Source organism: Salvelinus fontinalis, chromosome 30, assembly GCF_029448725.1.
Source record: "Salvelinus fontinalis isolate EN_2023a chromosome 30, ASM2944872v1, whole genome shotgun sequence".
In the NCBI taxonomy this organism is placed as follows: Eukaryota; Metazoa; Chordata; class Actinopteri; order Salmoniformes; family Salmonidae; genus Salvelinus; species Salvelinus fontinalis.
This window is the reverse complement of record NC_074694.1, coordinates 42609007-42635325: the sequence shown is the minus strand read 5'-3', so window position 1 is coordinate 42635325 and position 26319 is coordinate 42609007. Positions and strand designations below refer to the sequence as shown.

Here is a 26319-nt window from a genome sequence, read left to right as displayed (position 1 = left end):
AAAAGTAATATTTATCGAACAAAAAGACGATTTGTTGTGTAAATGGGAGTCTCGTGAGTGGAAACGTCCGAAGATTATCAAAGGTAAGCGATTAATTTTATTGTTTTTCACACTTTCATGACTATGCTAATTTGGGGTTAGCTGATGTAGCATTGAAAACTACACTCACAAAAGCTTGGATTTCTTTTGCTGTAAAATATATTTTCAAAATCTGACACCATAGGTGGATTAACAACAAGCTAAGCTGTGTTTTGGTATATTTCACTTGTGATTGCATGATTATAAATATTTTTTTGTAATATTATTTGACTGAGGCGCTATGCTATTCAGCGTTGCTGATGACAATTATCCCGGATCCGGGATGGGTGGTTGAGAAAGGTTAATATAATTGCCCCCCCCCCAAAAAAAAATTTAAATAGAAAGAATTTTGAAAAACGGTCCATTAAGCACATTTTTAGAGGGTGATACATTTTTGAAAATTGACACTTGGGTCTTAACTTTATGTCCATTTGCAATATGAAAATTTACAGTGGAGCGCGCTCGCCATCTTTGGGATTTTTGCTGTATGACACTTGGCATTTGCAATATGGTTTGCATGAACTGCCGTCCAATTGAGTGGTAATTGCAATTGTGTATATGTTTTGTCCAATGGAAATATGTCCCCATTCATTTTTGTCCGTTTCAGGGGGGTATTCCCTTACCTGGCAGAAGTATGTAATGATTAAGTATATCATTTGTATCTATTATTTGTTATTTACCAACTTTGCCATGAAATGAGCAGCTGCAGTACAGGACCATCGCTAGACCCAGCACATTCTTCACTAATATTAAATGGGAAATTCCTCAACCGCTAGATGCTCATTTAATGGAGAATTACAGAAAAATGTTTCCTTTCAGATGTTATTTTTTTTTTAAAATTTAAGCATTGTCATGGACTCAAAACATTAATTTAGTTTTTTCTCTGTGAACAATCATCATTTTGAGAGTGAAAAACAAAACAAAATATAAATACAAGAAAAATTAAACAGAGAAACAATAAAACTATTTTATAGGGCCCCCATTAGTTGTATATTAACCATTATTTTACCAGGTTTATTGACAGAAAACATATTGTACAAGAGAAAGTAGTGCACTAACGACCCGGGAAAGAGTTCCATGGGAGAGAAGAATGTGCCCATTTGAAAACTAGAAAAAAAATGCTTGTGACATTGCACATTTTTAAAAAAGTATCTCTCATACTAGAAAAGGTTGGAGACCCCTGGCCTAAGGGATATGAAGCTTCTTATCTGTCATGTTTGGAGTTGTTTTGGTCTGTTATGTGGAAACTTGCATTTTTCTTTACAGTTCAATCAGTATACAGTAACCTTTAAAAAAGCAACCACCCCTAAAAAACGTTTTAATTTAGAAAACAGCCTAGGTGCCATCGATATAAGTCAAACATTTATTCTACTGTCAAAATGTACAAGTGGAAATAGGATAATTTTGGTCATTAAGTCAGTGTCATCCAAAACTGAGTTTTGTGATACTTATGGTCGTGACTGAATCACAACGTAAATTAAGGTTTGGTTTGTTTCTATCCTGCCCACAGCTGGCAGCACACAAGTAATCATCAATTCGGAGTGCAGCTGCACTCGACCCGATCATATTCCCTGTGGTAAATTTGGGTTGACTTTGGATATCCCTATGGGGCTAGTTAGGGACCATCTGTAAATCACAATGTACATGGGACAATATATAAACATTCCAATAGCTCCAAATTGTTATGACTTAACCTCAAAATTTTAGAAATGTACATACAAATATTGAAAGCATTTAATGAGACAACTAAAAAACAACTAAAAAATGTGCAACACAATATTGTCCCATGTCATGTATTGACGGTCCCTAACTAGCCCCAGAGATTCAAAGTCAGGAAGCACAAGCTAAATAATTTGGCTAAATCTTCCCACCTGCGAACACACACACGAGACACCCGCATTAAACCACACACTCAAACCAACTCCCGTTTGAATTCAGTCATGCTAGCACTTAATGAACCAAATTTAAAACGAGGCCAAATCAGGAAGTGCATTCGTCCTTTAAAACTAGCTAATGACATGTTGTACCTCTAACTTGCAGATGAGCCAAGGAGAAGGAGAGAGGAGAACAGCAGGCCAGTGGAGTGCTTAGAAATGCAGCAGCCAGGGGCAACGGGTAGGCATGATTTAGGTGACCCAGACACAGGCCCAAAACAAATTAAGCTACTCCAGGATCCCCTTGACCGTTTTCAATTGCAAAACTAAAGAGACACACCAGACAAGACACCAAGACAGCAACAGAAGAGTAGATGGAGAAAGACACCAGAAGAACAGAACAAGCAATAACACAAGAGGACAGACAAGAGACAGTAACAAACAATAACCTGTGACAGCAAAAGTGACAGAAGAGATGGAGAGAGAACAGAGGTTGGTTGAGCAACCACCCCTATCACTTCAAGCTGCTCTATAGAGTCTAATTAGTTTTATTTATTTGCGTATTACAAAAGGTGAAATAGAGAGTGAAAAAGTAAAACATGGTTCACAAATAATTTGCAGGTGAGGTGAAAAAGCCTGTGTAATTACAACTAAAACAATTGTTGACTGACACTTTTTACAAACAGGACAGGATGAGAGAGTAGGGTAAACAAAAGAGACAGCAAAATAGAAGACCACAACACAGCAGCAGCAGAGAGCAGACAGAGCAACAGAGAAAGCGATGGAGAGGCAATCACACAGCAGATTATCACTAAAGCTTAGGCTCTATAGATTCTAAACTGAACAAAAATATAAATGCAACATGTAAAGCAGGGGTGTCAAAGTCAAATGGACGGAGGGCCAAATAAAAAATTTAGCTACAAGCCGAGGGCCGGACTGTTCGAATGTTCATTGAAAATTTTTTAAATGACGCATATAGTCTAGTGAACCTAATTGAACCTACTGAAAACCTAACAAATATATTCCAATATGATCAGATAAATAAAGCAATATTTTCTTATGGCTCTGTCAGTAATCTTTAATTTTCAACAGACACAAAAGACAAATTTCCTTTATATAAAAATCCCCATAACATGAACATTAAATGAAAGAAACTGGTATTCAAGGCACCATCAGTAGCCTATATTTTCTATTTTAGCAAAAGTGGGCTAAATTTACTTCAAAGAAAAAAACAATAATAGCAATTTTCTATCATCCACTCAACTGAAATATTTTTAAAATATAATTGGATTGAAATACAATAAAATAAAGTGCAAAAATCTATTAATCAAAAACAACACTTTGTTTAAGGAGAAGTAACATGCAGTGAAAACAAATATTAAACTTTAACTTTTAAACTTGAACTGAGTAAAAACTCTAAATATGTGATTGCACAGTAATGTTCACTTGTTTGAGGTTGAGGGTGATACTTGGTGGTGTCCCATCTTTTCCACAAGTTCATCAATGTTCGGGGTAAGGCTCTGAGCTGAGGAAATCCTCAGAATTGAGTGGAGGTGTTCAGCAGTAAGTCGACTTCTGTGTGATGTTTTGTTCAGGTTCATCAAAGAAAACAGTTGTTCACACAGGTATGTGCTGCCAAACATAGACAACGTTTGAGCAGCCTGGATGCGCAGCTGGGGCATTGTGTCGGGGAGGAAACGGGCGAACTCCGCAGCACCCACTGCCGCATATTTTGCCCTCAGTGCATCATTGCATTGGAGGTCAATCAACTCCATTTGGAGGTTTGGTGGTGAGCTTTCCACGTCAACAGCAAATGGGTTACCGAGCAGTTCCAACCTGCTTTTTTGTGCTTCAAAGTCAGCAAATCGGCGTCGAAAGTCAGCGGCAAGCATACCTATTTTATCAGCCAACTGTGCGCTCGGGAACGCACTGGTAGAGAGCTTCTCTTTCATGGTCTGGCAGCTGGGAAAGTGGCTCAAATTTTCTTTCCGCATCTGCGTCTCCCACAGAGTCAGTTTGGTTTTAAATGCCTTCACTGTACTGTACATATCAGAGATGACATGATCCCGACCCTGCAGCTGCAAGTTCATTGCATTCAGATGACTCGTAATGTCACACAGAAAAGCCATTTCACACAGAAACATTTCGTCTCGGAGTTGTGTTGTGTCTTTCCCTTTGCTGTCCAAGAACAGACAAATCTCCTCACGAAGCTCGAAACATCTTTGAAGCACCTTTCCCTGGCTTAGCCATCGCACCTCTGTGTGATAAGGCAAATCACCATGCTCCGTTTCTAACTCCGTCAGAAATGCCTTGAACTGGCGGTGATTCAAACCTTTGGCTCTGATAAAGTTAACTGTGCGCGTGATGATGCTCATTACATGCTCCATTTTCAAGGCTTTACCGCACAACGCTTCCTGGTGTATGATACAATGATAAGCTGTCAGCTCACCTGTCGCGTTTTCCTCTTGCATCTTTTCCCGTATCTTCGCCACCAGTCCGCTCCTGTGTCCACACATCGCAGGTGCTCCGTCGGTTGTCAAACCCACGAGTTTTTCCCAAGGCAGCTCCATCTCATTTACACATCTTGACACCTCTTCATACAAATCATGCCCCGTAGTTGTGCCATGCATAGGACGTAAAGCCAAAAACTCCTCTGTCACGCTTAGGCTGGAGTCCACTCCGCGGATGAAAATTGACAACTGGGCAATGTCAGAAATGTCGGTGCTCTCATCCACAGCCAAGGAATATGCAATGAAATCTTTTCCCTTTTTCACAAGCTGCTCTTTTAGATTGATGGACAACTGGTCTACTCTCTCGGCAATGGTGTTTCTGCTCAGACTCACATTTAAAAAGAGTTGCCTTTTTTCTGGGCAAACTTCGTCACAAACTTTAATCATGCAGTTTTTGATGAAATCCCCCTCCGTAAATGGCCGGGCTGATTTAGCGATCTCTTCTGCCAAAATAAAACTGGCCTTGACAGCAGCCTGGCCTTGTGATTTGGCTTTTTTGAACAGAGCCTGTCGAGATTTGTAACGGCTGGTGCTCTCCTCATCCTCAGATGAGGTGAGGAGAGAAGGATCTTCAGACCAAAATGCGGGTTCAGGGAAATAAGCCATCTTTTATTTATAAACACGACGATGGCACGAAACAAAACAAAACACTTTCAAAACTTACAAAATAACAAAACGACGTCGACGAAACCTGAACATAAACTTATATATCTAAACATAAACTCACGTACAGGAAACAGACGACATCGAAACGAAACGAAACAAACAAACGCTACAGTCCAGTGTGGTACGAACATACATACAGACACAGGAGACAATCACCCACAAACAAACAGTGAGAACGCCCTACCTAAATATGACTCTTAATTAGAGGAAAACGCAAACCACCTGCCTCTAATCAAGAGCCATACCAGGTAACCCAAAACCAACATAGAAACAGATAACATAGACTGCCCACCCAAAACTAACGCCCTGACCATAAACACATAAAAACAACATAAAACAGGTCAGGACTGTTACAAGATTTGAGGCCTCGTTTTAATTCCTCTGCCTTTTGTAGCCTTTGTTCCATGTCCATATTCTTGTTTTTGTCCGCGTGTTTCGTTTCATAATGTCGTCTCAGATTATACTCTTTCAGTACCGCCACACTTTCTCCACACAGAAGACACACAGGTTTTCCAGCTACCTCCGTGAACATATACTCCGACTCACACCTTGTTTGAAACCCCCGGTTCTCAGTGTCCACCTTCCGTTTTGCCATTTTTGATGGGTATCTGAAAGTTAATTTTACTGTGATGCTGACGACTGCTGTGCCAATAAATATTGAAATGAAGCAGCCTACTGCTCGGTGCGTCACCGTTGCATTGTGGGAAATGTAGTATTGGTGCGTGTAAAAGATCTGCGGGCTGCCGGCTTGCTGCGGTCTGCGGGCCGGTTCTAATAATAAATCAAGATCATCCCAGGGGCCGTAAAAAACCTTCTCGCGGGCCGGATGTGGCCCGCGGGCCTTGACTCTGACATATGTGATGTAAAGTGTTGGTCCCATGTTTCATGGGCTGAAATAAAAGATACCAGAAATGTTCCATAGGCACAAAAAGCTTATTTCTCTCAAATTTTGTGCACAAATTTGTTTACAACCCTGTTCCAACTGACATTTATTCCTGATTATCATTTGACCATGCTTGTCATTTATGAACATTTTGAACATCTTGGCTCTCTCTAATTCTCTCCTTCTCTCTTTCTTTCTCTCTCTCGGAGGAACTGAGCCCTAGGACCATACGTCAGGACTACCGGGCATGATGACTCCTTGCTGTCCCCAGTCCACCTGGCCTTGCTGCTGTCCCAGTTTCAACTGTTCTGCCTGCGGTTATGGAACCCCTACCTGTCCCAGACCTGCTGTTTTCAACTCTTAATTATCGGCTATGAAAAGCCAACTGACATTTACATTTATTCCTGATTATTATTTGACCATGCTTGTCATTTATGAACATTTTGAACATCTTGGCCATGTTCTGTTATAATCTCCACCCGGCACAGCCAGAAGAGGACTGGCCACCCCTCATAGCCTGGTTCCTCTCTAGGTTTCTTCCTAGGTTTTGGCCTTTCTAGGGAGTTTTTCCTAGCCACCGTGCTTCTACACCTGCATTGCTTGCTGTTTGGGGTTTTAGGCTGGGTTTCTGTACAGCACTTCGAGATATTAGCTGATGTACGAAGGGCTATATAAAATAAACTTGATTGAAACTTGATTGTTAGTGAGCATTTCTCCTTTGCCAAGATAATCCATCCACCTGACAGGTGTGGAAAATCAAGAAGATGATTAAACAGCATGATCATTACACAGGTGCACCTTATGCTGGGGACAATAGAAGGCCACTAAAATGTGCAGTTGTCACAATAATGCCACAGGTGTCTCAAGTTGAGGGAGCGGGAAATTGGCATGCTGACTGCAGAAATGTCATCGTGGGTTTGCACAACTGAAGAATTTCTGCACAAACTGTCAGAAACCATCTCAGGGAAGCTCATCTGCATGCACGTTGTCCTCACCAGGGTTTTGACCTGACTGCAGTTTGGCGTTGGAACCAACTTCAGTGGGCAAATGCTCACCTTCGATGGCCACTGGCGGGCAGTAGCGTGTATGGCGTCGTGTGGGCGAGCGGTTTGCTGATGCCAACGTTGTGAACAGAGTGCCCCATGGTGGCGGTGGAGTTATGGTATGGGCAGGCATAAGCTACGGACAACCAACACAATTGCATTTTATCAATGGCAATTTGAATGACCAGAGATACCGTGAGGAGATCCTGAGGCCCATTGTTGTGCCATTCATCCATCGCTAGAAAGCACTAAATTGCACACACACAACTAAAATTTGTAAATACAGGATCATCACAGGATTCACGCATTAACCCTCAGAAGCCGTTTTCTAATATGGCCGCCAAACTCCTCAATGGGGTCTTATTGGATCAATTTCACATGACCATGCCTGTATGAAATAAAAATTGTACTAGGCCTCCCGAGTGGCGCAGCGGTCTAAGGCACTGCATCGCAGCGCTTAAGGCGTTACTACAGACCCGAGTTTGATCCCCGGCTGTGTCACAACCTTCTGTGACCGCGAGTCCCATAGGGCGGTGCTCAATTCGCCTACCGTTGTCCGGGTTAGGGGAGGGTTTGGCCGGGGTGGGGCTTTACTTGGCTCATCGCGCTCTAGCGACTCCTTGTGGTGGGCCGGGTGCCTGCAGGCTGACATTGGTTGTCAGTTGAACAGTGTTTCCTCTGACATATTGGTGTGGCTGGCTTCCGGGTTTAGCGGGCGGGTGCTAAGAAGCGCGGCCGGCTAAACCCTAAACAGGACGACACTGGGCCAATTGTGCGCCGCCCCACGGGTCTCCCGGTCGCTACGACAGAGCCTGGACTCAAACCAGGATCTCTAGTGGGAGGCCGGCATGAGTTGTTTTATGCACGTGATGTTAGAATGCACTCACTGCTCCAAAATGTGATTCTTACACAACAGGACAGATAACACACGCTGCCTGATAAAACCATGACTGAACTCTTTGGTGCAAATGCGAAGCATCACATCTGGAGGAAACCTGGCACCATCCCTACAGTGAAGCACGGTGGTGGCAGCATCATGCTGTGGGATGTTTTTCAGTGGCAGGGACTGGGAGACTAGTCAGGATCAAGGGAAAGATGAATGGAGCGAAGTACAGAGAGATCCTTGATAAAAACCTGGGGCAAAGGTTCACCTTCCAACAGGACAACGACCCTAAGCACACAGCCAAGGCAAAGGTGGAGTGGCTTCGGGACGAGTCTCAATGTCCTTGAGTGGCCCAGCCAGAGCCCAGGACTTAAGCCTGTTCAAACATCTATGGAGAGACCTGAAAATAGCTGTGCAGTGACGCTCCCCATCCAAACAGACAGAGCTTGAGAGGATCTATAGAGAGGAATGAGAGAAACTCCCCAAATACAGGTGTGCCAAGCTTGTAGCGTAATACCTAATAATACTCGAGGCTGTAATCACTGCTTCAACAAGTACTGAGTAAAGGGTCTGAATACTTATGTAAATATGATCAGGTTTTTAACACATTCATAATTCTAAAAACCTGTTTTTGCTTTGTCATTGATGAGGGGGAAAAAATATTTAATACATTTTAGAATAAGGCTGTAACGTAACAAAATGTGGAAAAAGTTAAGGGGTTTGAACACTACCTCATGAAGCTGTTTGAGAGAATGCCAAGAGTGTGCAAAGCTGTCATCAAGGCAAAGGTTGGCTACTTTGAAGAATCTAAAATATATTTTGATTTGTTGAACAATGTTTGGATTACTACATGATTCCATGTGTCATTTCATAGTTATGTCTTCACTATTATTCTACAATGTAGAAAATAGTAAAAACAGAAAAACCCTGGAATGAGTAGGTGTCCAAACTTTTGACTGGTACTGTACGGAAGCTACAATCTATCTGCAATAATAAAGCCTAACCCCCCCCCCCCCCCCCCCCCCCCCCCCCCCCCTTAACTTCTATCCCTGCCTAATATGCCGAAACTATGTTAACGGCAGCATTACGCTTGATAAGAATGTATTGTACCTGTAACCTTGACCAAAAATGATCAAGTAACAAAATAAATTAGGTAAGAAAAACATTTTAAAAAGCATTCCGTTTTTGATAGCTGGAAGGAGTTTCCATCCAGGGGGGGTAAGTATTCCCTAAATAAAGTAGGTGAATGCACCAATTTGTAAGTCGCTCTGGATAAGAGCGTCTGCTAAATGACTTAAATGTAATGTAATGTAGCCTGCACCAATAGGCAGAGAAGTGAGAGGTTAGTAGAGGGCAGTACCTTGGAGGTGGTGATCTTTTCCACATCCAGAGCGTAATCCAGCATCGGAGAGGCAGGGAAATGCCCCTTCACAAAGTCCTTCAGGATCTGGACTCTCATGTCGGGGTTGTTGATCTACAATTCAAATCAACACATTTAGATCATTCTGCCAGCATATATGTCAATGTATCCATTCTGCCACTGAGCTGTAGGGGTATACACACACACTTCTGAATTGATTTGATTTAATTGTGAGGCAATAAGACTAAGGACGGGAATCAAATCTTAATGCGTACTTTCTTGCAAATCATGGTGTCAATTAGCAAAAATTCTAGTTAGACTTAACTAGAGGTCGACCGATTATGATTTTTCAATGCCGATACCGATTATTGGAGTACCAAAAAAGCCGGTACCGATTAAATCGACCGATTGACAATTACAACAATACTGAATGAACACTTATTTTAACTAAATATAATAAATCAATAAAATCAATTTAGCCTCAAATAAATAATGAAACATGTTCAATTTGGTTTAAATAATGCAAAAACAAAGTGTTGGAGAAGAAAGTAAAAGTACAATATGTGCCATGTAAGAAAGCTAACGTTTAAGTTCCTTGCTCAGAACATGAGAACTTATGAAAGCTGGTGGTTCCTTTTAACATGAGTCTTCAATATTCCCAGGTAAGAAGTTTTAGGTTGTAGTTATTATAGGACTATTTATCTCTATACAATTTGTATTTCATATACCTTTGACTATTGGATGTTCTTATAGGCACTTTAGTATTGCCAGTGTAACAGTATAGCTTCCGTCCCTCTCCTTGCTCCTACCTGGGCTCGAACCAGGAACACATCGACAACAGCCCCCTCGAAGCAGCGTTACCCATGCAGAGCAAGGGGAACAACTACTCCAAGTCTCAGAGCGAGTGACGTTTGAAACGCCATTAGCGCGCACCCCGCTAACTAGCTAGCCATTTCACATCGGTTACACCAGCCTAATCTCGGGAGTTGATAGGCTTGAAGTCATAAACAGCGCAATGCTCGAAGAGCTGCTGGCAAACGCACAAAAGTGCTGTTTGAATGAATGCTTACGAGCCTGCTGGTGCCTACCATCGCTCAGTCAGACTGCTTTATCAAATCATAGACTTAATTATAACATAACACACAGAAATACGAGCCTTTGGTCATTAAAATGGTCGAATCCAGAAACTATAATTTCGAAAACTAAACGTTTATTCTTTCAGTATTTTATCTAACGGATGGCACCCCTAAGTCTAAATATTGCGGTTACATTGTACAACCTTCAATGTTATGTCATAATTATGTACAATTCTGGCAAATTAATTACGGTCTTTATTAGGAATAAATGGACTGTTCGCAATGAGCCAGGCGGCCCAAACTGCTGCATATACCCTGACTGCTTGCACGGAACGCAAGAGAAGTGACAATTTCCCTAGTTATAAGAAATTCATGTTAGCGGACAATATTAACTAAATATGCAGGTTTAAAAATATATACTTGTGTATTGATTTTAAAGAAAGGCATTGATGTTTATGGTTAGGTACATTGGTGCAACGACAGTGCTTTTTTCGCAAATGCGCTTGTTAAATCACCCGTTTGTTGAAGTGGGCTGTGATTCAATGAGAAATTAACAGGCACCGCATCGATCAACGCAGGACACACTAGATAAACTAGTAATATCAACCATGTGTAGTTAATAATCTTTTGTCAATAGGGGGAGCAGTTAGCATTTTTTTTCCCTGGGTATTGCCAAATTAAACTGCCTCGTACGCAATTCTTGCTCGTACAATATGCATATTATTAATTCTATTGGATAGAAAACACTCTCTAGTTTCATAAACCGTTGGAATTATGTCTGTGGGTGACCCAGAACTCTTTCTACAGCGAAATCCATGACAGGTACTGCGAAGGTCTGAGAGCGAAGCTCTGGTCTCAGATCAGTTTTAAAGGTCTGTGTGTATCCTATGGAACGACATGAACTGCACCCGCCTTCCCCTGGATGTCAGTAAGTGGAATGGGCTTTCTACGTAGCTCTCAGAGTTTATAAAAGGCCAAGGAGTGAGGTGCGCCTTCTTTTCGACGCTGACCATTACGCAGAGAAGGACCTCAGGATGCCATTTTCAAACGCTCAGTTATCAACCTTAGATGTATCCGTCTGTAATTTAATTCGATATAGGTGTTAGAAACATCATAACGAAGCTATTTTAAACCGAGTTATATCAGATTATGCGAGTATATTGCTATTTTTCGGAATTTCCTCAGTATTGCGTCTTGAGGATTTGGACACGTTGGGGCAAAATAGCTATTGTTAGCTATTGTTAGCTGCTATATCAGAAGTTGAATGCAACGTTTTACAACCAAGCAACGATTATTTTGGACAAAGGACCACTTGGCCAAGATTCTGATGGAAGCTCGTCGAAAAGTAAGAGCTATTTATGATGTTATTCCGTTTTTATGTGGAAAAATGTAAACTCAATAATGGCGACTAGTGACGCCATTATTGCGGCACTAGTCTGGCTGTAACACACACTGTATGTCTAGTAACGTTAATTTTAAAAATCTAACTCAGCGGTTGCATTAATAACTAATGCATCTTTCATTTCATGTCCAACCTGTATTTTTTTAGTCAAGTTTATGAATAGTTTTCGATAAAAATAGTTGTATTTTCAAGATGGCGCCGGGCAGATTGCTTGAGTAGTTGGACACTATTTCCATTGTGTAAGCACGATTTGTGCCGCTAAATATGCACATTTTCGATCAAACTCTATATGGATTGTGTAATATGATGTTACAGGAGTGTCATCGGAAGAATTCTGAGAAGGTTAGTGAAAAAATTAATGTATTTTGGTGATGATAACGCTATAGCTCATTTTGCCTTGAATCAATGCTCGGGTAACGTTTGCAAATGTGGTATGCTAATATAACGTTTTATTGTGTTTTCGCTGTAAGACACTTAGAAAATCTGAAATATTGTCTGAATTCACAAGATCTGTGTCTTTCCATTGCTGTGAGCTGTGTATTTTTAAGAAATGTTTTATGATGAGTAAATTGGTAATACACGTTGCTCTATGTAGTAATTCTAGTCGCTTTGGGGAGATTTGTGATGGTGGCTGCAATTGCAAACTATGATTTATACCTGAAATATGCACATTTTTCTAACAAAACCTATGCTATACAATAAATATGTTATCAGACTGTCATCTGATGAGGTTTTTTCTTGGTTAGTGGCTATTTATTTCTTTATTTGGTCGAATTGGTGATAGCTGGTGATGGAGTGGAAAAATAGTGGAGTAAAAAAAATGGTGTCTTTTGCTAACGTGGTTAGCTAATAGATTTACATATTGTGTCTTCCCTGTAAAACATTTTAAAAATCAGAAATGGTGGCTAGATTCACAAGAAGTGCATCTTTCATCTGGTGTCTTGGACTTGTGATTTAATGATATTTAGAAGCTACAATTTACTTGTGACGCTATGCTAGCTATGCTAGTAAGTGGGGGGGGGGGTGCTCCCGGATCCGGGTTTCTGAGGCGGTAAAAGTTAACTAGTGATTATGTTAAGATTGATTGTTTTTTATAAGATAAGTTTAATGCTAGCTGGCTTCTTGCTGCCCTCGCGTAACAGGTAGTCAGCCTGCCACGCAGGCTCCTCGTGGAGTGCAATGTAAGGCAGGTGGTTAGAGCGTTGTACTAGTAACCGGAAGGTTGCATAAACGAATCCCTGAGCTGACAAGGTAGAAATATGTTGTTCTGCCCCTGAACAAGGCAGTTTACCCACAGTTCCTAGGCCGTCATTGAAAATAGGAATGTGTTCTTAACTGACTTGCCTAGTTAAATAAAAAGGTGTATATTTTTTTAAAGACAAAAACAAATTATTATTATTTTTTAATCGGCGCCCAAAAATACCGAGTGTTATGAAAACTTGAAATCGGCCCTAATTAAAATCGGCCATTCCGATTAATCGGTCGACCTCTAGACTTAACACAGGCAGCCCAATTCTGATATTTTGCCACTAATTTATCTTTTGATAAAAACAGAAAAATTCTGATCTTTTGCCAATAATTGGGCTGCATGTGTAATGCAGCCATACATCTGGTCTTGAAAAACCAGGTTTAAGATTATTTTTATCTACACTGAACAAAAATATAAACGCAACAACATGTAAAATGTGCACTTGTCACACAACATACAGTGCAATCGGAAAGTATTCAGACCCCTTGACTTCTTCCACTTTTTGTTACGGTTGAGTTCTGAGAATATGAAATATACTTATGTCACTGAGGGAGAGAGGGTAATGTATAACGTTTACATTATGTCAGGATATGTTATTGTTGGCCATCAGGGTTCCTATGGGAAGGATCCTCTGGGAGGAGAAGACAGTCTGGTACCAGTCACCATGACAGCCGTGAGTTGGGGAGGAGTGAGCACTTTGGGGTAGAGGTCAGGTCAGATGATAGACAGATATCACTAAGGTTCTGTCTAGCAACAGAAATGCATTGGCTGTTCAGATGTGTAGGAGGAGTTTCAGCCTAGAAGGAACGGTTAAATATCAGTGCTTGTGTGAAAATGTCTTCATCTAATTCAGCTGCATTGATCCTCTGGGAAGAATAAACTTGTTTAAGCTTTCATAGTGTTGAGTTTTTTTACTCAGAATTAGAACCTAACATTATGTTACAGCCTTATTCTAAAATCGATTAAATATCCCCCCCCCCCATCAATATACACAGAATAACCCATAATGACAAAGCAAAAACTGTTTTTTTAACATAGGCCTGTCATGATGTTACCCTGTTGTATGAAGTTTATGTGATATTTCAGATTTAAAAAACAAACAAATGCACAAACATTTTGAGAAACCTGTTTTCGTTTGGTCATTATGGGGTATTGTGTCTATATTGATGAGGGGGGGGGGGGGGGGGGGGGGGGGGACTATTGAATCCATTTTTGAATAAGGCTAAAAGTCAAGTGGTCTGAATACTTTCCGAATGCACTGCAATGCCACAGATGTCTCAAGTTTTGAGGGAGCATGCTGACTGCAGGAATGTCCACCAGAGCCGTTAAAGTAAATTTCTCTACCATAAGCTACCTCCAATGTCGTTTTAGAGAATTTGGCAGTACGTCCAACGGCCTCACAACCACAGACCACTGTATGACGTGTGGGCGAGTGGTTTTTTGATGTCAACCTTGTGAACAGCGTGCCCCATGGTGGCGGTGGGGTTATGGTATGTGCAGGTATAAGCTATGGACAACGAACACAATTGCATTTTATCGATGGGAATTTGAATGCACAGAGATACCGTGATGAGATCCTGAGGCTTATTGTGAGGGCCTTTTTTTTTTAAAGGTACAGTATCTGATCAACAGACGCTTATCTGAATTCCCAATCATGTGAAATCCATAGATTAGGGCCTAATGAATTTATTTCAATTCACGGATTTCCTTATATGAATGGTAACTCAGTAAAATCTTTGAAGTTGTTGTATATAGCGTTTATTTGTGTTAGTATATGCTCAGTCAAACCAATTGAGATGGAATTGTTCAAATTAACTGGAAATGTAGCTATATTTAAATCCTTGTAATTTACTGCTCACCGATTTGACCCTGTGCCCAATACCCATGATAAGCTTGCCATCCTTCTTCATCTTGTTGACAAACTCCATCGGCAGCATGCCGCTGTCAAACGCCTTGCTGAACTGCTTGGCCGCAGCATCCAAAGCTCCTCCAAAGCGGTCCCCCTGGGAAACAATATCAACAAAATATATTAGTCTCTAAACTCTTACAAGTAAAGTCCCAGTAGTGGGCTACATTCAAATTCTCCACCCTTTTCCTGAACTTATACAGATTCTTGCATTCATTTAACAAATGGTGGACACTCTCTACAGCCAAAGATATTCGGTGGAGAGAGTCTTAGACCAATGCTATGCTTTTTAAATCCATGATGGGGAGTGTGCAAGTGCAGAAGTAATGGTCTTTGAAATCTTCATTTTTTCTCATTCCCTTTCTTCAAGACCTTTAATCTGAGAGGTATGGAAGCCATTGGATAGATACTAATGGTATCTGGACTTGTTGCATTTTCAAATTATATTTCAGGAAGTCACACAGTGTGTGTGTGTGTGTGTGTGTGTGTGTGTCCTCACAATGGTGAGCAGGCCGGATGTCAGGCTGGAGATTAGGTCCTTGCCGGCACGGGCACAGACTATGGTGTTGTGGGCACCAGACACGGCGGGCCCATGGTCTGCAGTCACCATCAGGCACATCTCAATGAACTGGCAGGCGTAGCGCGGTAACCTAGGGAAAAATCAAGATGTGGGATGATAACTGGAGGGAGAAGTGATGGGGCCATGTCAGTGTAGAACGCCAAAGTGGAGTGTGCATTGGGTAACCAGGTTCGTGTTCATTCATACGGGCACGCCACAGTAAATGTTTTGCAACAGAAAACCAAAATCTGAAGTAAAAGAAAGTCCATGGAATCCTTCCAGGTGTCAGTCCTTTTTCTTCCGTTTGGTGCCTACTGAACAGAACTCAGGTGTGAGAAATTTCTGGCCAATCAAAGACACTCCTTATTGAGTGAAAGACACTCCAAATTCTTTGGCCACTAAACCTATTTTGCCAATTAGCCTGGACCCTTTTACCACACGGAGCCCTGCTGATCCATGACGACTGGTCTGCCGACGTAACAGCACGAGGGGGCTACAACAAACTTCTTCCGTCGCGACGTCCCTCTAAGGCCCTTCTGCTAGCTTGCTAGCCCCGGCCCGCTAGCTGTCTCACTGGACCCCAAAAATCACTCGGTTACGCATGCTTTTCCCTAATGTCAATATGCCTTATCCATTGCTGTTTTGGTCAGTAATTATTGCCTTATTTCACTGTAGAGCCTCTAGCCCTGCTCAATATGCCTTAGTTAAACCTTTAGTTCCACCTCCCACACATGTGGTGACCTCACCTGGTTTAAATTATGTTTCTAGAGACAATATCTATCTCATCGTCACTCAATGCATAGGTTTACCTTCACTGTATTCACATCCTACCATACCCTGAAACTATTCTACCGTGCCCAGAAACCTGCTCCTTTTACTCTGTTCCGAACGTACTAGACGACCAGTTCTTATAGCCTTTAGCCGTACCCTTATCCTACTCCTCCTCTGGTGATGTAGAGGTTAATCCAGGCCCTGCAGTGCTGAGCTCCACACCCATTCCCCAGGCGCTCTCATTTGTTGACTTCTTTAACCATAAAAGCCTTGGTTTCATGCATGTTAAGATTTGAAGCCTCCTCCCTAAGTTTGTTTTATTCACTGCTTCAGCACACTCTGCCAACCCGGATGTCCTAGCCGTGTCTGAATCCTGGCTTAGGAAGACCACCAAAAACCCTGAAATTTCCATCCCTAACTATAACATTTTTCGACAAGATAGAACTGCCAAAGGGGGCGGAATTGCAATCTACTGCAGAGATACCCTGCAGAGTTCTGTCTTACAGTCGTGGCCAAAAGTTTTGAGAATGACACAAATATTAATTTCCACAAAGTTTGCTGCTTTAGTGTCTTTAAATATTTTTGTCAGATGTTACTATGGAATACTGAAGTATAATTACAAGCATTTCATAAGTGTCAAAGGCTTTTATTGACAATTACATGAAGTTGATGCAAAGAGTCAATATTTGCAGTGTTGACCCTTCTTTTACAAGACCTCTGCAATCCACCCTGGCATGCTGTCAATTTACTTCTGGGCCACATCCTGACTGATGGCAGCCCATTCTTGCATAATCAATGCTTGGAGTTTGTGGGGGTTTGTTTGTCCACCCGCCTCTTGAGGATTGACCACAAGTTCTCAATGGGATTACGGTCGGGGGACTTTTCTGGCCATGGACCCAAAATATCTATGTTTTGTTCCCCGAGCCACTTAGTTATCACTTTTGCCTTACGGCAAGGTGCTCCATCATGCTGGAAAAGGCATTGTTCGTCATCAAACTGTTCCTGGATGGTTGGGAGAAGTTGCTCTCGGAGGATGTGTTGGTACCATTCTTTATTCATGGCGGTGTTCTTAGACAAAATTGTGAGTAAGCCTACTCCCTTGGCTGAGAAGCAACCCCACACATGAATGGTCTCAGGATGCTTTACTGTTGGCATGACACAGGACTGATGGTAGCGCTCACCTTGTCTTCTCCGGACAAACTTTTTTCCGGATGCCCCAAACAATCGGAAAGGGGATTCATCAGAGAAAATGACTTAACCCCAGTCCTCAGCAGTCCAATCCCTGTACCTTTTGCAGAATATCAGTCTGTCCCTGATGTTTTTCCTGGAGAGAAGTGGCTTCTTTGCTGCGCTTCTTGACACCAGGCCATCCTCCAAAAGTCTTTGCCTCACTGTGAGTGCAGATGCACTCACACCTGCCTGCTGCCATTCCTGAGCAAGCTCTGTACTGGTGGCTCCCCGATCCCGCAGCTGAATCAACTTTAGGAGACGGTCCTGGCGCTTGCTGGACTTTCTTGGGCACCCTGAAGCCTTCTTAAACAACAATTGAACCGCTCTCCTTGAAGTTCTTGATGATCCGATAAATGGTTGATTTAGGTGCAATCTTACTGGCAGCAATATCCTTGCCTGTGAAGCCCTTTTTGTGCAAAGCAATGATGACGGCACGTGTTTCCTTCCAGGCAACCATGGTTGACAGAGGAAGAACAATGATTCCAAGCACCACCCTCCTTCTGAAGCTTCAAGTCTGTTATTCGAACTCAATCAGCATGACATAGTGATCTCCAGCCTTGTCCTCGTCAACACTCACACCTGTGTTAACGAGAGAATCACTGACATGTCAGCTGGTCCTTTTGTGGCAGGGCTGAAATGTAGTGGACATTTTTTGGGGGATATGCATGGCAAAGAGGGACTTTGCCATTAATTGCAATTCATCTGATCACTCTTCATAAAATTCTGGAGTATATGCAAATTGCCATCATACAAACTGAGGCAGCAGACTTTGTGAAAATGTATACTTGTGTCATTCTCAAAACATTTGGCCACGAACGTACTATCCAGGTCTGTGCCCAAACAATTTCAGCTTCTACTTTTAAAAATCCACCTTTCCAGAAACAAGTCTCTCATCTTTGCCGCTTGCTATAGACCACCGTCTGCCCCCAGCTGTGCCCTGGACACCATATGTGAATTGATTGCCCCCCCATCTATCTTCAGAGCTCATGCTGTTAGGTGACCTAAACTGGGACATGCTTAACACCCCGGCCATCCTATAATCTAAGCTTGATGCCCTCAATCTCACACAAACTATCAATGAACCTACCAGGTACAACCCCAAATCCGTAAACACGGGCACCCTCATAGATATCATCCTAACTAACTTGCCCTCCAAATACACCTCTGCTGTTTTCAATCAAGATCTCAGCAATCACTGCCTCAATGCCTGCATCCGTAATGGGTCAGCGGTCAAACAACCAACCCTCATCTCTGTCAAACGCTCCCTAAAACACTTCAGCGAGCAGGCCTTTCTAATCGACCTGGCCCGGGTACCCTGGGAGGATATTGACCTCATTCCGTTAGTAGAGGATGCCTGGTTAATCTTTAAAAGTGCTTTGCTCACCATCTTAAATAAATTTGCCCCATTAAAAAAATGTAGAACCAGGAACAGATATGCCCTTGGTTCACTCCAGACCTGACTGCCCTGGAATAGCACAAAAACATCTTGTGGCGTACTGCATTAGCATCGAATAGCTCCCGCGAAATGCAACTTTTCAGGGAAGTTAGGAACCAATATACACAGGCAGTTTGAAAAAGCTATCCTTTGCTTTCCTAACAGAAATTTGCATCCTGTAGCACAAACTCCAAAAAGTTCTGGGACACTGTAAAGTCCATGGAGAATAAGAGCACGTCCTCCCAGCTGCCAACTGCACTGAGGCTAGGAAACACTGTCACCACCGATAAATCCACAATAATCGAGAATTTAAGTAAGCATTTTTCTACGGCTGGCCATGCTTTCCACCTGGCTACCCTTACCCCGGCCCTGCAACAGCCCTGCATCCCCCCACAGCAACTTGCCCAAGCAAGTGTATCCCCCTCTTCAAAGGGGGATTACACTCTAGACCCAAACTGCTACAGACCTATACCTATCCTACCCTACCTTTCTAAGGTCTTCGAAAGCCAAGTTAAAACAGATCACCGACTATTTTGAATCCCACCGTACCTTCTCCGCTATGCAATCTGGTTTCCGAGCTGGCCATGGGTGCACCTCAGCCACTCTCAAGGTCCTAAACGATATCATAACCGCCATCGATAAGAGACAATCCTGTGCAGCTGTATTCATCGACCTGGCCAAGGCTTTCGACTCTGTCAATCACCACATTCTTATCGTCAGACTAAACAGCCTTGGATTGTCAAATGACTGCTTCGTCAGGTTCACCAACTACTTCTCAGATAGAGTTCAGTGTGTCAAATCGGAGGGCCTGTTGTCCGGACCTCTGGCAGTCTATGGGGGTGCCACAGGGTTCAATACTCAGGCCAACTCTTTTCTCTGTATACATCAATGAGCTCGCTCTTACTGCTGGTGATTCTCTGATCCACCTCTACGCAGACGACACCATTCTGTATACTTCTGGTCCTTTTTTGGACACTGTTAACCAACCTCCAGACGAGCTTCAATGCCATACAACTCTCCTTCCGTGGCCTCCAACTGCTCTTAAATGCAAGTAAAACTAAATGCATGCTCTTCAACCGATCGTTGCCCACACCTGCCCGCCCGTCCAGCATCACTACTCTGGACGGTTCTGACTTAGGCATTTGTAGTTGTCCACATATTCTAAGTGTCTGGTTAGACTGTAAACTCTCCTTCCAGGCTCACATTAAGCATCTCCATTCCAAAATAAAATCGGCTTCCTATTTCGCAACAAAGCATCCCTCACTCATGCTATCAAACATACTCTCGCAAAACTGACTATCCTACCGATCCTTGACTTCGGCGATGTCATTTACAAAATAGCCTCCAACACTCTACTCAGCAAATTTGATGCAGTCTGTCACAGTGCGATCCGTTTTGTCACCAAAGCCCCATATACTACCGACGACTGCGACCTGTATGCTCTCGTTGGCTGGCCCTCGCTTCATATTCGTCGCCAAACCCACTGGCTCCAGGTCATCTATAAGTCTGCCAGGTAAAGCCCCGCCTTATCTCAGCTCGCTGGTCACCATAGCAGCTCCCACCCGTAGCACGCGCTCCAGCAGGTATATCTCTCTGGTCACCCCCAAAACCAATTCTTCCTTTGGCCGCCTCTCCTTCCAGTTCTCTGCTGCCAATGACTGGAACGAACTGCAAAAATCACTGAAGCTGGAGACTCATATCTCCCTCACTAGCTTTAAGCACCAGCTGTCAGAGCAGCTCACAGATCACTGCACCTGTACATAGCCCATCCAACTACCTCATCCCCATACTGTTATTTATTTTGCTCCTTTGCACTCCAGCATCTCTACTTGCACACTCATCCATCACTCCAGTGTTTAATTGCTATATTGTAATTATTTCGCCACCATGGCCTATTTATTGCCTTACCTCCCTTATCTTACCTCATTTGCACACACTGTATATAGTCCTTTTCTATTGTATTATTGACTGTATGTTTGTTTACTCAAAGTGTAACTCTGTGTTGTTGTATGTGTCGAACTGCTTTGCTTTATCTTGGCCAGGTCGCAGTTGTAAATGAGAACTTGTTCTCAACTAGCCTACCTGGTTAACTTCTTTTGGGTAGGGGGCAGTATTTTCACGTCCGGATGAAAAGAATGCCCAGAGTAAACGGCCTGCTACAAAGCCATAAAAGCTAGAATATGCATATTATTAGTAGATTTGGATAGAAAACACTCTGGTTTCTAAAACTGTTTGAATGATGTCTGCGAGTATAACATAACTCATATGGAAGGCAAAAACCTGAGAAAATCCAACCAGGAATTCGGAAATCTGAGGTTGGTCGATTTTCAACTCAGCTCCTATTGAAGACACTAGAACAACAAGGAGGAATTTGGACATAAATGATGGACATTATCGAACAAAACAAACATTTCTTGTGGAACTGGGATTCCTGGAAGTGCATTCTGATGAAGATCACCAAAGGTAAGTGAATGTTTATAATGTTATTTCTGACTTCTGAAGACTGCAAAATATGGCAGATATATTTGATTCTTGATTGGGCTCTGAGCGCCGACTCAGATTATTGCATGGTTTGCTTTTTCCGTAAAGCCTTTTTGAAATCGGACACTGTGACTGGATTAACAACAAGTGTATCTTTAAAATGGTGTAAAATACATGTATGTTTGAGGAATTTTAATTATGGGATTTCTGTTTTGAATATGGCACCCTGCAGTTTCACTGGCTGTTGAAGAGGTAGGACGCTACCGTCTCACGTACCCTAGAGAGGTTAAATAAAGGTGAAATATATATATATATTTTTAAATGAATTTAGCGGCAGGGAGAAGACGAGCAAGAGGACTTCAGACCTGGAAGATGCTGCAATGTGTATACTAGGATCCAGTTCATTAGTCACTGACCAAACAGAATGGACTCCTGTCTTTTTGCTAGGGGGCCAAGACTGTACTCTCACCTGCGTTGGAACCAGAGCAGGCCCAGCACGCCTCCCAGGCCCATCTCTTCCTTGAACACCTCTGTGATGGGCATGCCTGCGTATATGAGCTCCTGGCCGCGCTCGTCACAGATGCTGGTCATGAAGGAGGCGGGCTTGCGGATCAGACCTAGCTCCTAGGGACACAGAAGGAAAGACAATAGATATGGTTTTGTTAAAGGGGCAATCTGCAGTCCCAATAATAACAAAGCGTGCAACTGCAGATTGCCCAAACAAGGAAATGGAATGGAAAACCATTATGGTCTCCCAAACGGTTTCTTGTAAATAGAGGTTATCCACAAAAAATTCAGAAGGTCCACACCATGTACTATTGTCAAAGAGCATGTTTGTTTTTAGTGTTTTATAATAATACACAAACATTTCAGCTAAAAGCATTCTTCAGTGCGTAAGTTTAGTGTCTTGGGGAAGAAGATAAAGAATGAAGCAAGCTCTGATGCCAGTACCCTGGGGAAATTCAACACATTGGTTTTACCAGAACCATTATTGCTGCCTATATTTACACCTACACACCAAAAAAAGAAAAAAGAAATCAGCCACTTATGTCCATCAGATATTATCATATATATTTTATGTTATTTATGATATAGAGCGGCTTTATAAAGTTCACACACCCCTTAACTTTTTTCCATATTTTGCTGTGTTACAGCCTGAATTTAAAATGGATAACATTTAGATTTGTCACTGGCCCATAATGTAAAAGTGGAACTATGTTTGATTTTTTTTTACAATTTAATAAAAAAAGCTGTAATGAAAAGCTGTAAAGTCAGTTAATAAGTATTCAACCCCTTTGTTAGGGCAAGCCTAAATTGTGACTTTAAAACAGTTAGGAGAAAGCTGAGGATGGATCAAGAACATTGTAGTTACTCCACAATACTAACCTAATTGACAGAGTAAAAATAAAAAAAACATGTACAGAATTTTTTTTCTCAAAACATGCAACAATGCACTAAAATAATACTGGATTAAAAATATATATATCCTGAATACAAAGTGCAATGCTTGGGGCAAATCCAATTCAACACATTACTAAGCACCACTCTCCATATTTTCAATCATAAATGTAAACTTTAGTGCTGATTGCATCATGATATGCTTGTAATCATTAAGGACTGGGGAGTTATTGCATAATAAATAAAAAAAATGTAATGGAGCTATGCACAGCCAAAATCCTAGAGGAAAACATTGTTCATTCTGCTTTCCACCAGACACTGAAACAAATCCACCTTCCAGCAGGACAATAACCTAAAACACGAGGCCAAATCTACACTGGAGTTGCTTAACAGAAAGACGGTTAATGTTCCTGAGCGGCCAAGTTACAGTTTTGACTTAAATTTGCTTGAAAATCTATGGCAAGACTTGAAAATGATTGTCTAACAATGATCAACAAACCAATGTGACAGAGCTTGAAGAATTTGTTAAAGAATAATGAGCAAATATTCTACAATCCAGGTGTGAAAATCTCTTAAGAGATTTACCCAGAAATACTCAGCTGTAATTGATGCCAAAGGTGATTTTTAACATGTATTGACTCAGGGGTGTGAATACTTATGTAAATTAGATAGTAATGTATTTCATGTTAAATACACATGGGAAAATGTTTTATTTTTTACTTCTCACTTTGTCATTATGGGTTATTACGGGTCAATTTAATCTATTTCAATTCATGGTGTAACAACTAATACTTTCTGAAGGTATATTCAGTTATTTTGAAGGTAGAATACTAGGTCTTCTTACCCTTGCCCAGGAGTAGTCCATTGGCACTGTTGGGGGTGGAACCTCCTGAGCGGGAACAATGGTTCCATTGGCCACCAGTTCATCATACACTGTCCTGTTATAACCCAGAAGCACAGATTAAAGTTAACATGGACAGAACTTTTTGTATAATTTTGTAATTTCATGACGCATAAACCGAATTGAAACCAAGACACTCAACCAGCAATTTTCAAACCTCTCCAGCACAAAGCACTGGTCCACAGAGATGGTGCGATATTAGGCTATTGATGCATTTGATGGCTAGAATAATAAGGAGTTGAAGTGCTCAATTGAATTGACCTTTTAAGCTACTGAAAACGTTACTCAATGTAATTAAACCAAAACTCATTCATTATCTTTAATCTTGAGCGTGTTTGAAGCGCTTTAAAGTCTCAAATTGATGACCCCGTCTTCAGAGCGGTACTGTCTTCATGGTGACAGTATCTGTGTTGATTGACAGTTACCTGATGACGTCGCCCAGCTCGTCAAAGCTCTTGGGAACAAAGGCTCCAGCTTCTCTCAGAGCCTGGTTCTTAGCCACGGCCGTTTCAAAGTCCTGATTAGCACAGGCTCCAGCATGGCCAAACTGCACCTGTAGAAAGGCATCGATGTACTCATCAATTACAAACAATCCAGACAGAATACAGGTTTAGTTTGGTCTAGGTTCTGAAATATTCAATGGCCCGTCAATATTTAAAAAAATAATAATAATATTCCACCTTTATTTAACCAGGTAGGCCAGTTGAGAACAAGTACTCATTTACATCTGCGACCTGGCCAAGATAAAGCAAAGCAGTGCGACAAACAACAGAGTTACACATGGGATAAACAAACGTACGGTCAATAACACAATAGAAAATCTGTATACATTGTGTGAAAATGAAGTAAGGAGGTAAGGCAATAAATAGGCCATAGTGGCGAAGTAATTACAATTTAGCAATTAACACTGGAGTGATAGATGTGCAGATGAGGATGACAAAGTAAAAATACTGGTGTGCAAAAGAGCAGAAAAAAAACAAACAAATATGGGGATGAGGTAGGTAGTTGGTTAGATGGGCTATTTACAGATGGGCTGTGTACAATAATCCATGACAATGAGCCAATTAGGGACAATAAGGGGCAGCAGGTAGCCTGACAGTTAGACCGAAAGGTCGCTGGTTCTAATACCCGAGCAGAAAAGGTGAACAAATCTGTCGATGTGCCCTTGCGCAAGGAATGCTCTCTGTAGCCAATATTATTAAGACTTTAAACAGGTTAACATTCACAAGGCTGCAGGGCAAGATAGATTACCATAACGCATACTCAAGAGTACACAGTGACCAGCTGGCAGGTGTCTTCACAGACATTGTAGAGGTATTGTTAGAGAGGGGTAAAGATAATGATTTTTGTACCGCTACCAGACACACACACATCAGCAGAAGAGACCGACTAAAGCGTAGCCTGTTTGCCAGAGGTGCATTATTAGTTCACCAAAGGCACTGAACATAAAAGGAAGCGCAGCGCAAAGAGCAATTATTTCAGTGTAAAGCACTGGAGGAGCTAGAAAGAGAAATTGGCTTAGCGGTTGGATCCAGGCTTGAAAGTGTATTCGCCAGTCCGACAATCCTTGGTTGTTTGTTTGACAAAAGCTTGCAACAATGTTGCTAGTAATCCATGTGATCAGAGGATAGAACAATTCCAACTCATCAGGAGTAGCACGATAACAAAGGCAATCAAACGTATAAGTTTTATAAACTAAACACGCTGAAACGAAGCAAGACTTCTGCAGAGTTGCACGTGCAGTCAAATCTGCCGTGTCAACCGAAACTCTACACAGAGCCGGAAGAGCCATCTTTATTTCCTCCTTCCTCACTGCTGCTGCACTCTTAAAGTGGCAGCGCACGGTGAAGGCTCATCGCAGGATTTCGCCACAACATTTTCAACCTCTCCCTGATACAGTGTGTAACACGCACATGTTTCAAACAGACCACCATAATTTATGTGGCCAAGAACTAAATTACTATTGCCCCATAGCACTCACATCAGTAGCCATGAAATGCTTTGAAAGGCTGGTCAATGCTCACAACACCACCATCATCCCAGATACCCTGGATTCATAGAAATTTGCATACTGCCACAACAGATCAACAGATGATGCAATCTCTATTGCGCTCCACACTGCCCTTTCCTACATGGACAAAAGGAACACCTTCATGAGAATGCTGTTCATTGACTACAGCTAAGCGTTCAAAAGCTTAGTGCGCTCTGAGCTCATCACTAAGCTAAGGACCCTGGGACTGAACACCTCCCACTGCAACTGGATCCTGGACTTCCTGATGGGACAGGATAGGCAACACATCTGCCACTCTGACCCTCAACACCGGGGCCCCTCAGGGGTGTTAATTGTGTGTCGTCTGCATAGCAATGATAGGAGAGACCATGTGAGGATATGACAGAGCCAAGTGACTTGGTGTATAGCGAGAATAGGAGAGGGCCTAGAACAGAGCCCTGGGGGACACCAGTGGTGAGAGCACGTGGTGCGGAGACAGATTCTCGCCACGCCACCTGGTAGGAGCGACCTGTCAGGTAGGACGCAATCCAAGCGTGGGCCGCGCCGGAGATGCCCAGCTCGGAGAGGGTGGAGAGGAGGATCTGATGGTTCACAGTATCAAAG

At 42.2% G+C, this 26319-nt stretch overlaps 1 protein-coding gene across 3 annotated transcripts in view; it reads right to left on the bottom strand.

Annotated features, from left to right (window-relative positions):
- LOC129829262 (ATP-citrate synthase-like) overlaps positions 1-26319 on the bottom strand; it is a 115520-nt gene that overhangs the window by 18660 nt on the left and 70541 nt on the right. For all 3 annotated transcript variants that reach the window (XM_055890969.1, XM_055890971.1, XM_055890970.1), the window contains 6 exons: positions 24131-24258; positions 23649-23742; positions 21876-22030; positions 15430-15580; positions 14884-15027; positions 9298-9411 (listed from right to left, as the gene is read on the bottom strand). In XM_055890969.1, coding sequence (XP_055746944.1) covers positions 9298-9411; positions 14884-15027; positions 15430-15580; positions 21876-22030; positions 23649-23742; positions 24131-24258 — 786 coding nt within the window. The remainder of the gene's footprint in view (positions 1-9297; positions 9412-14883; positions 15028-15429; positions 15581-21875; positions 22031-23648; positions 23743-24130; positions 24259-26319) is intronic.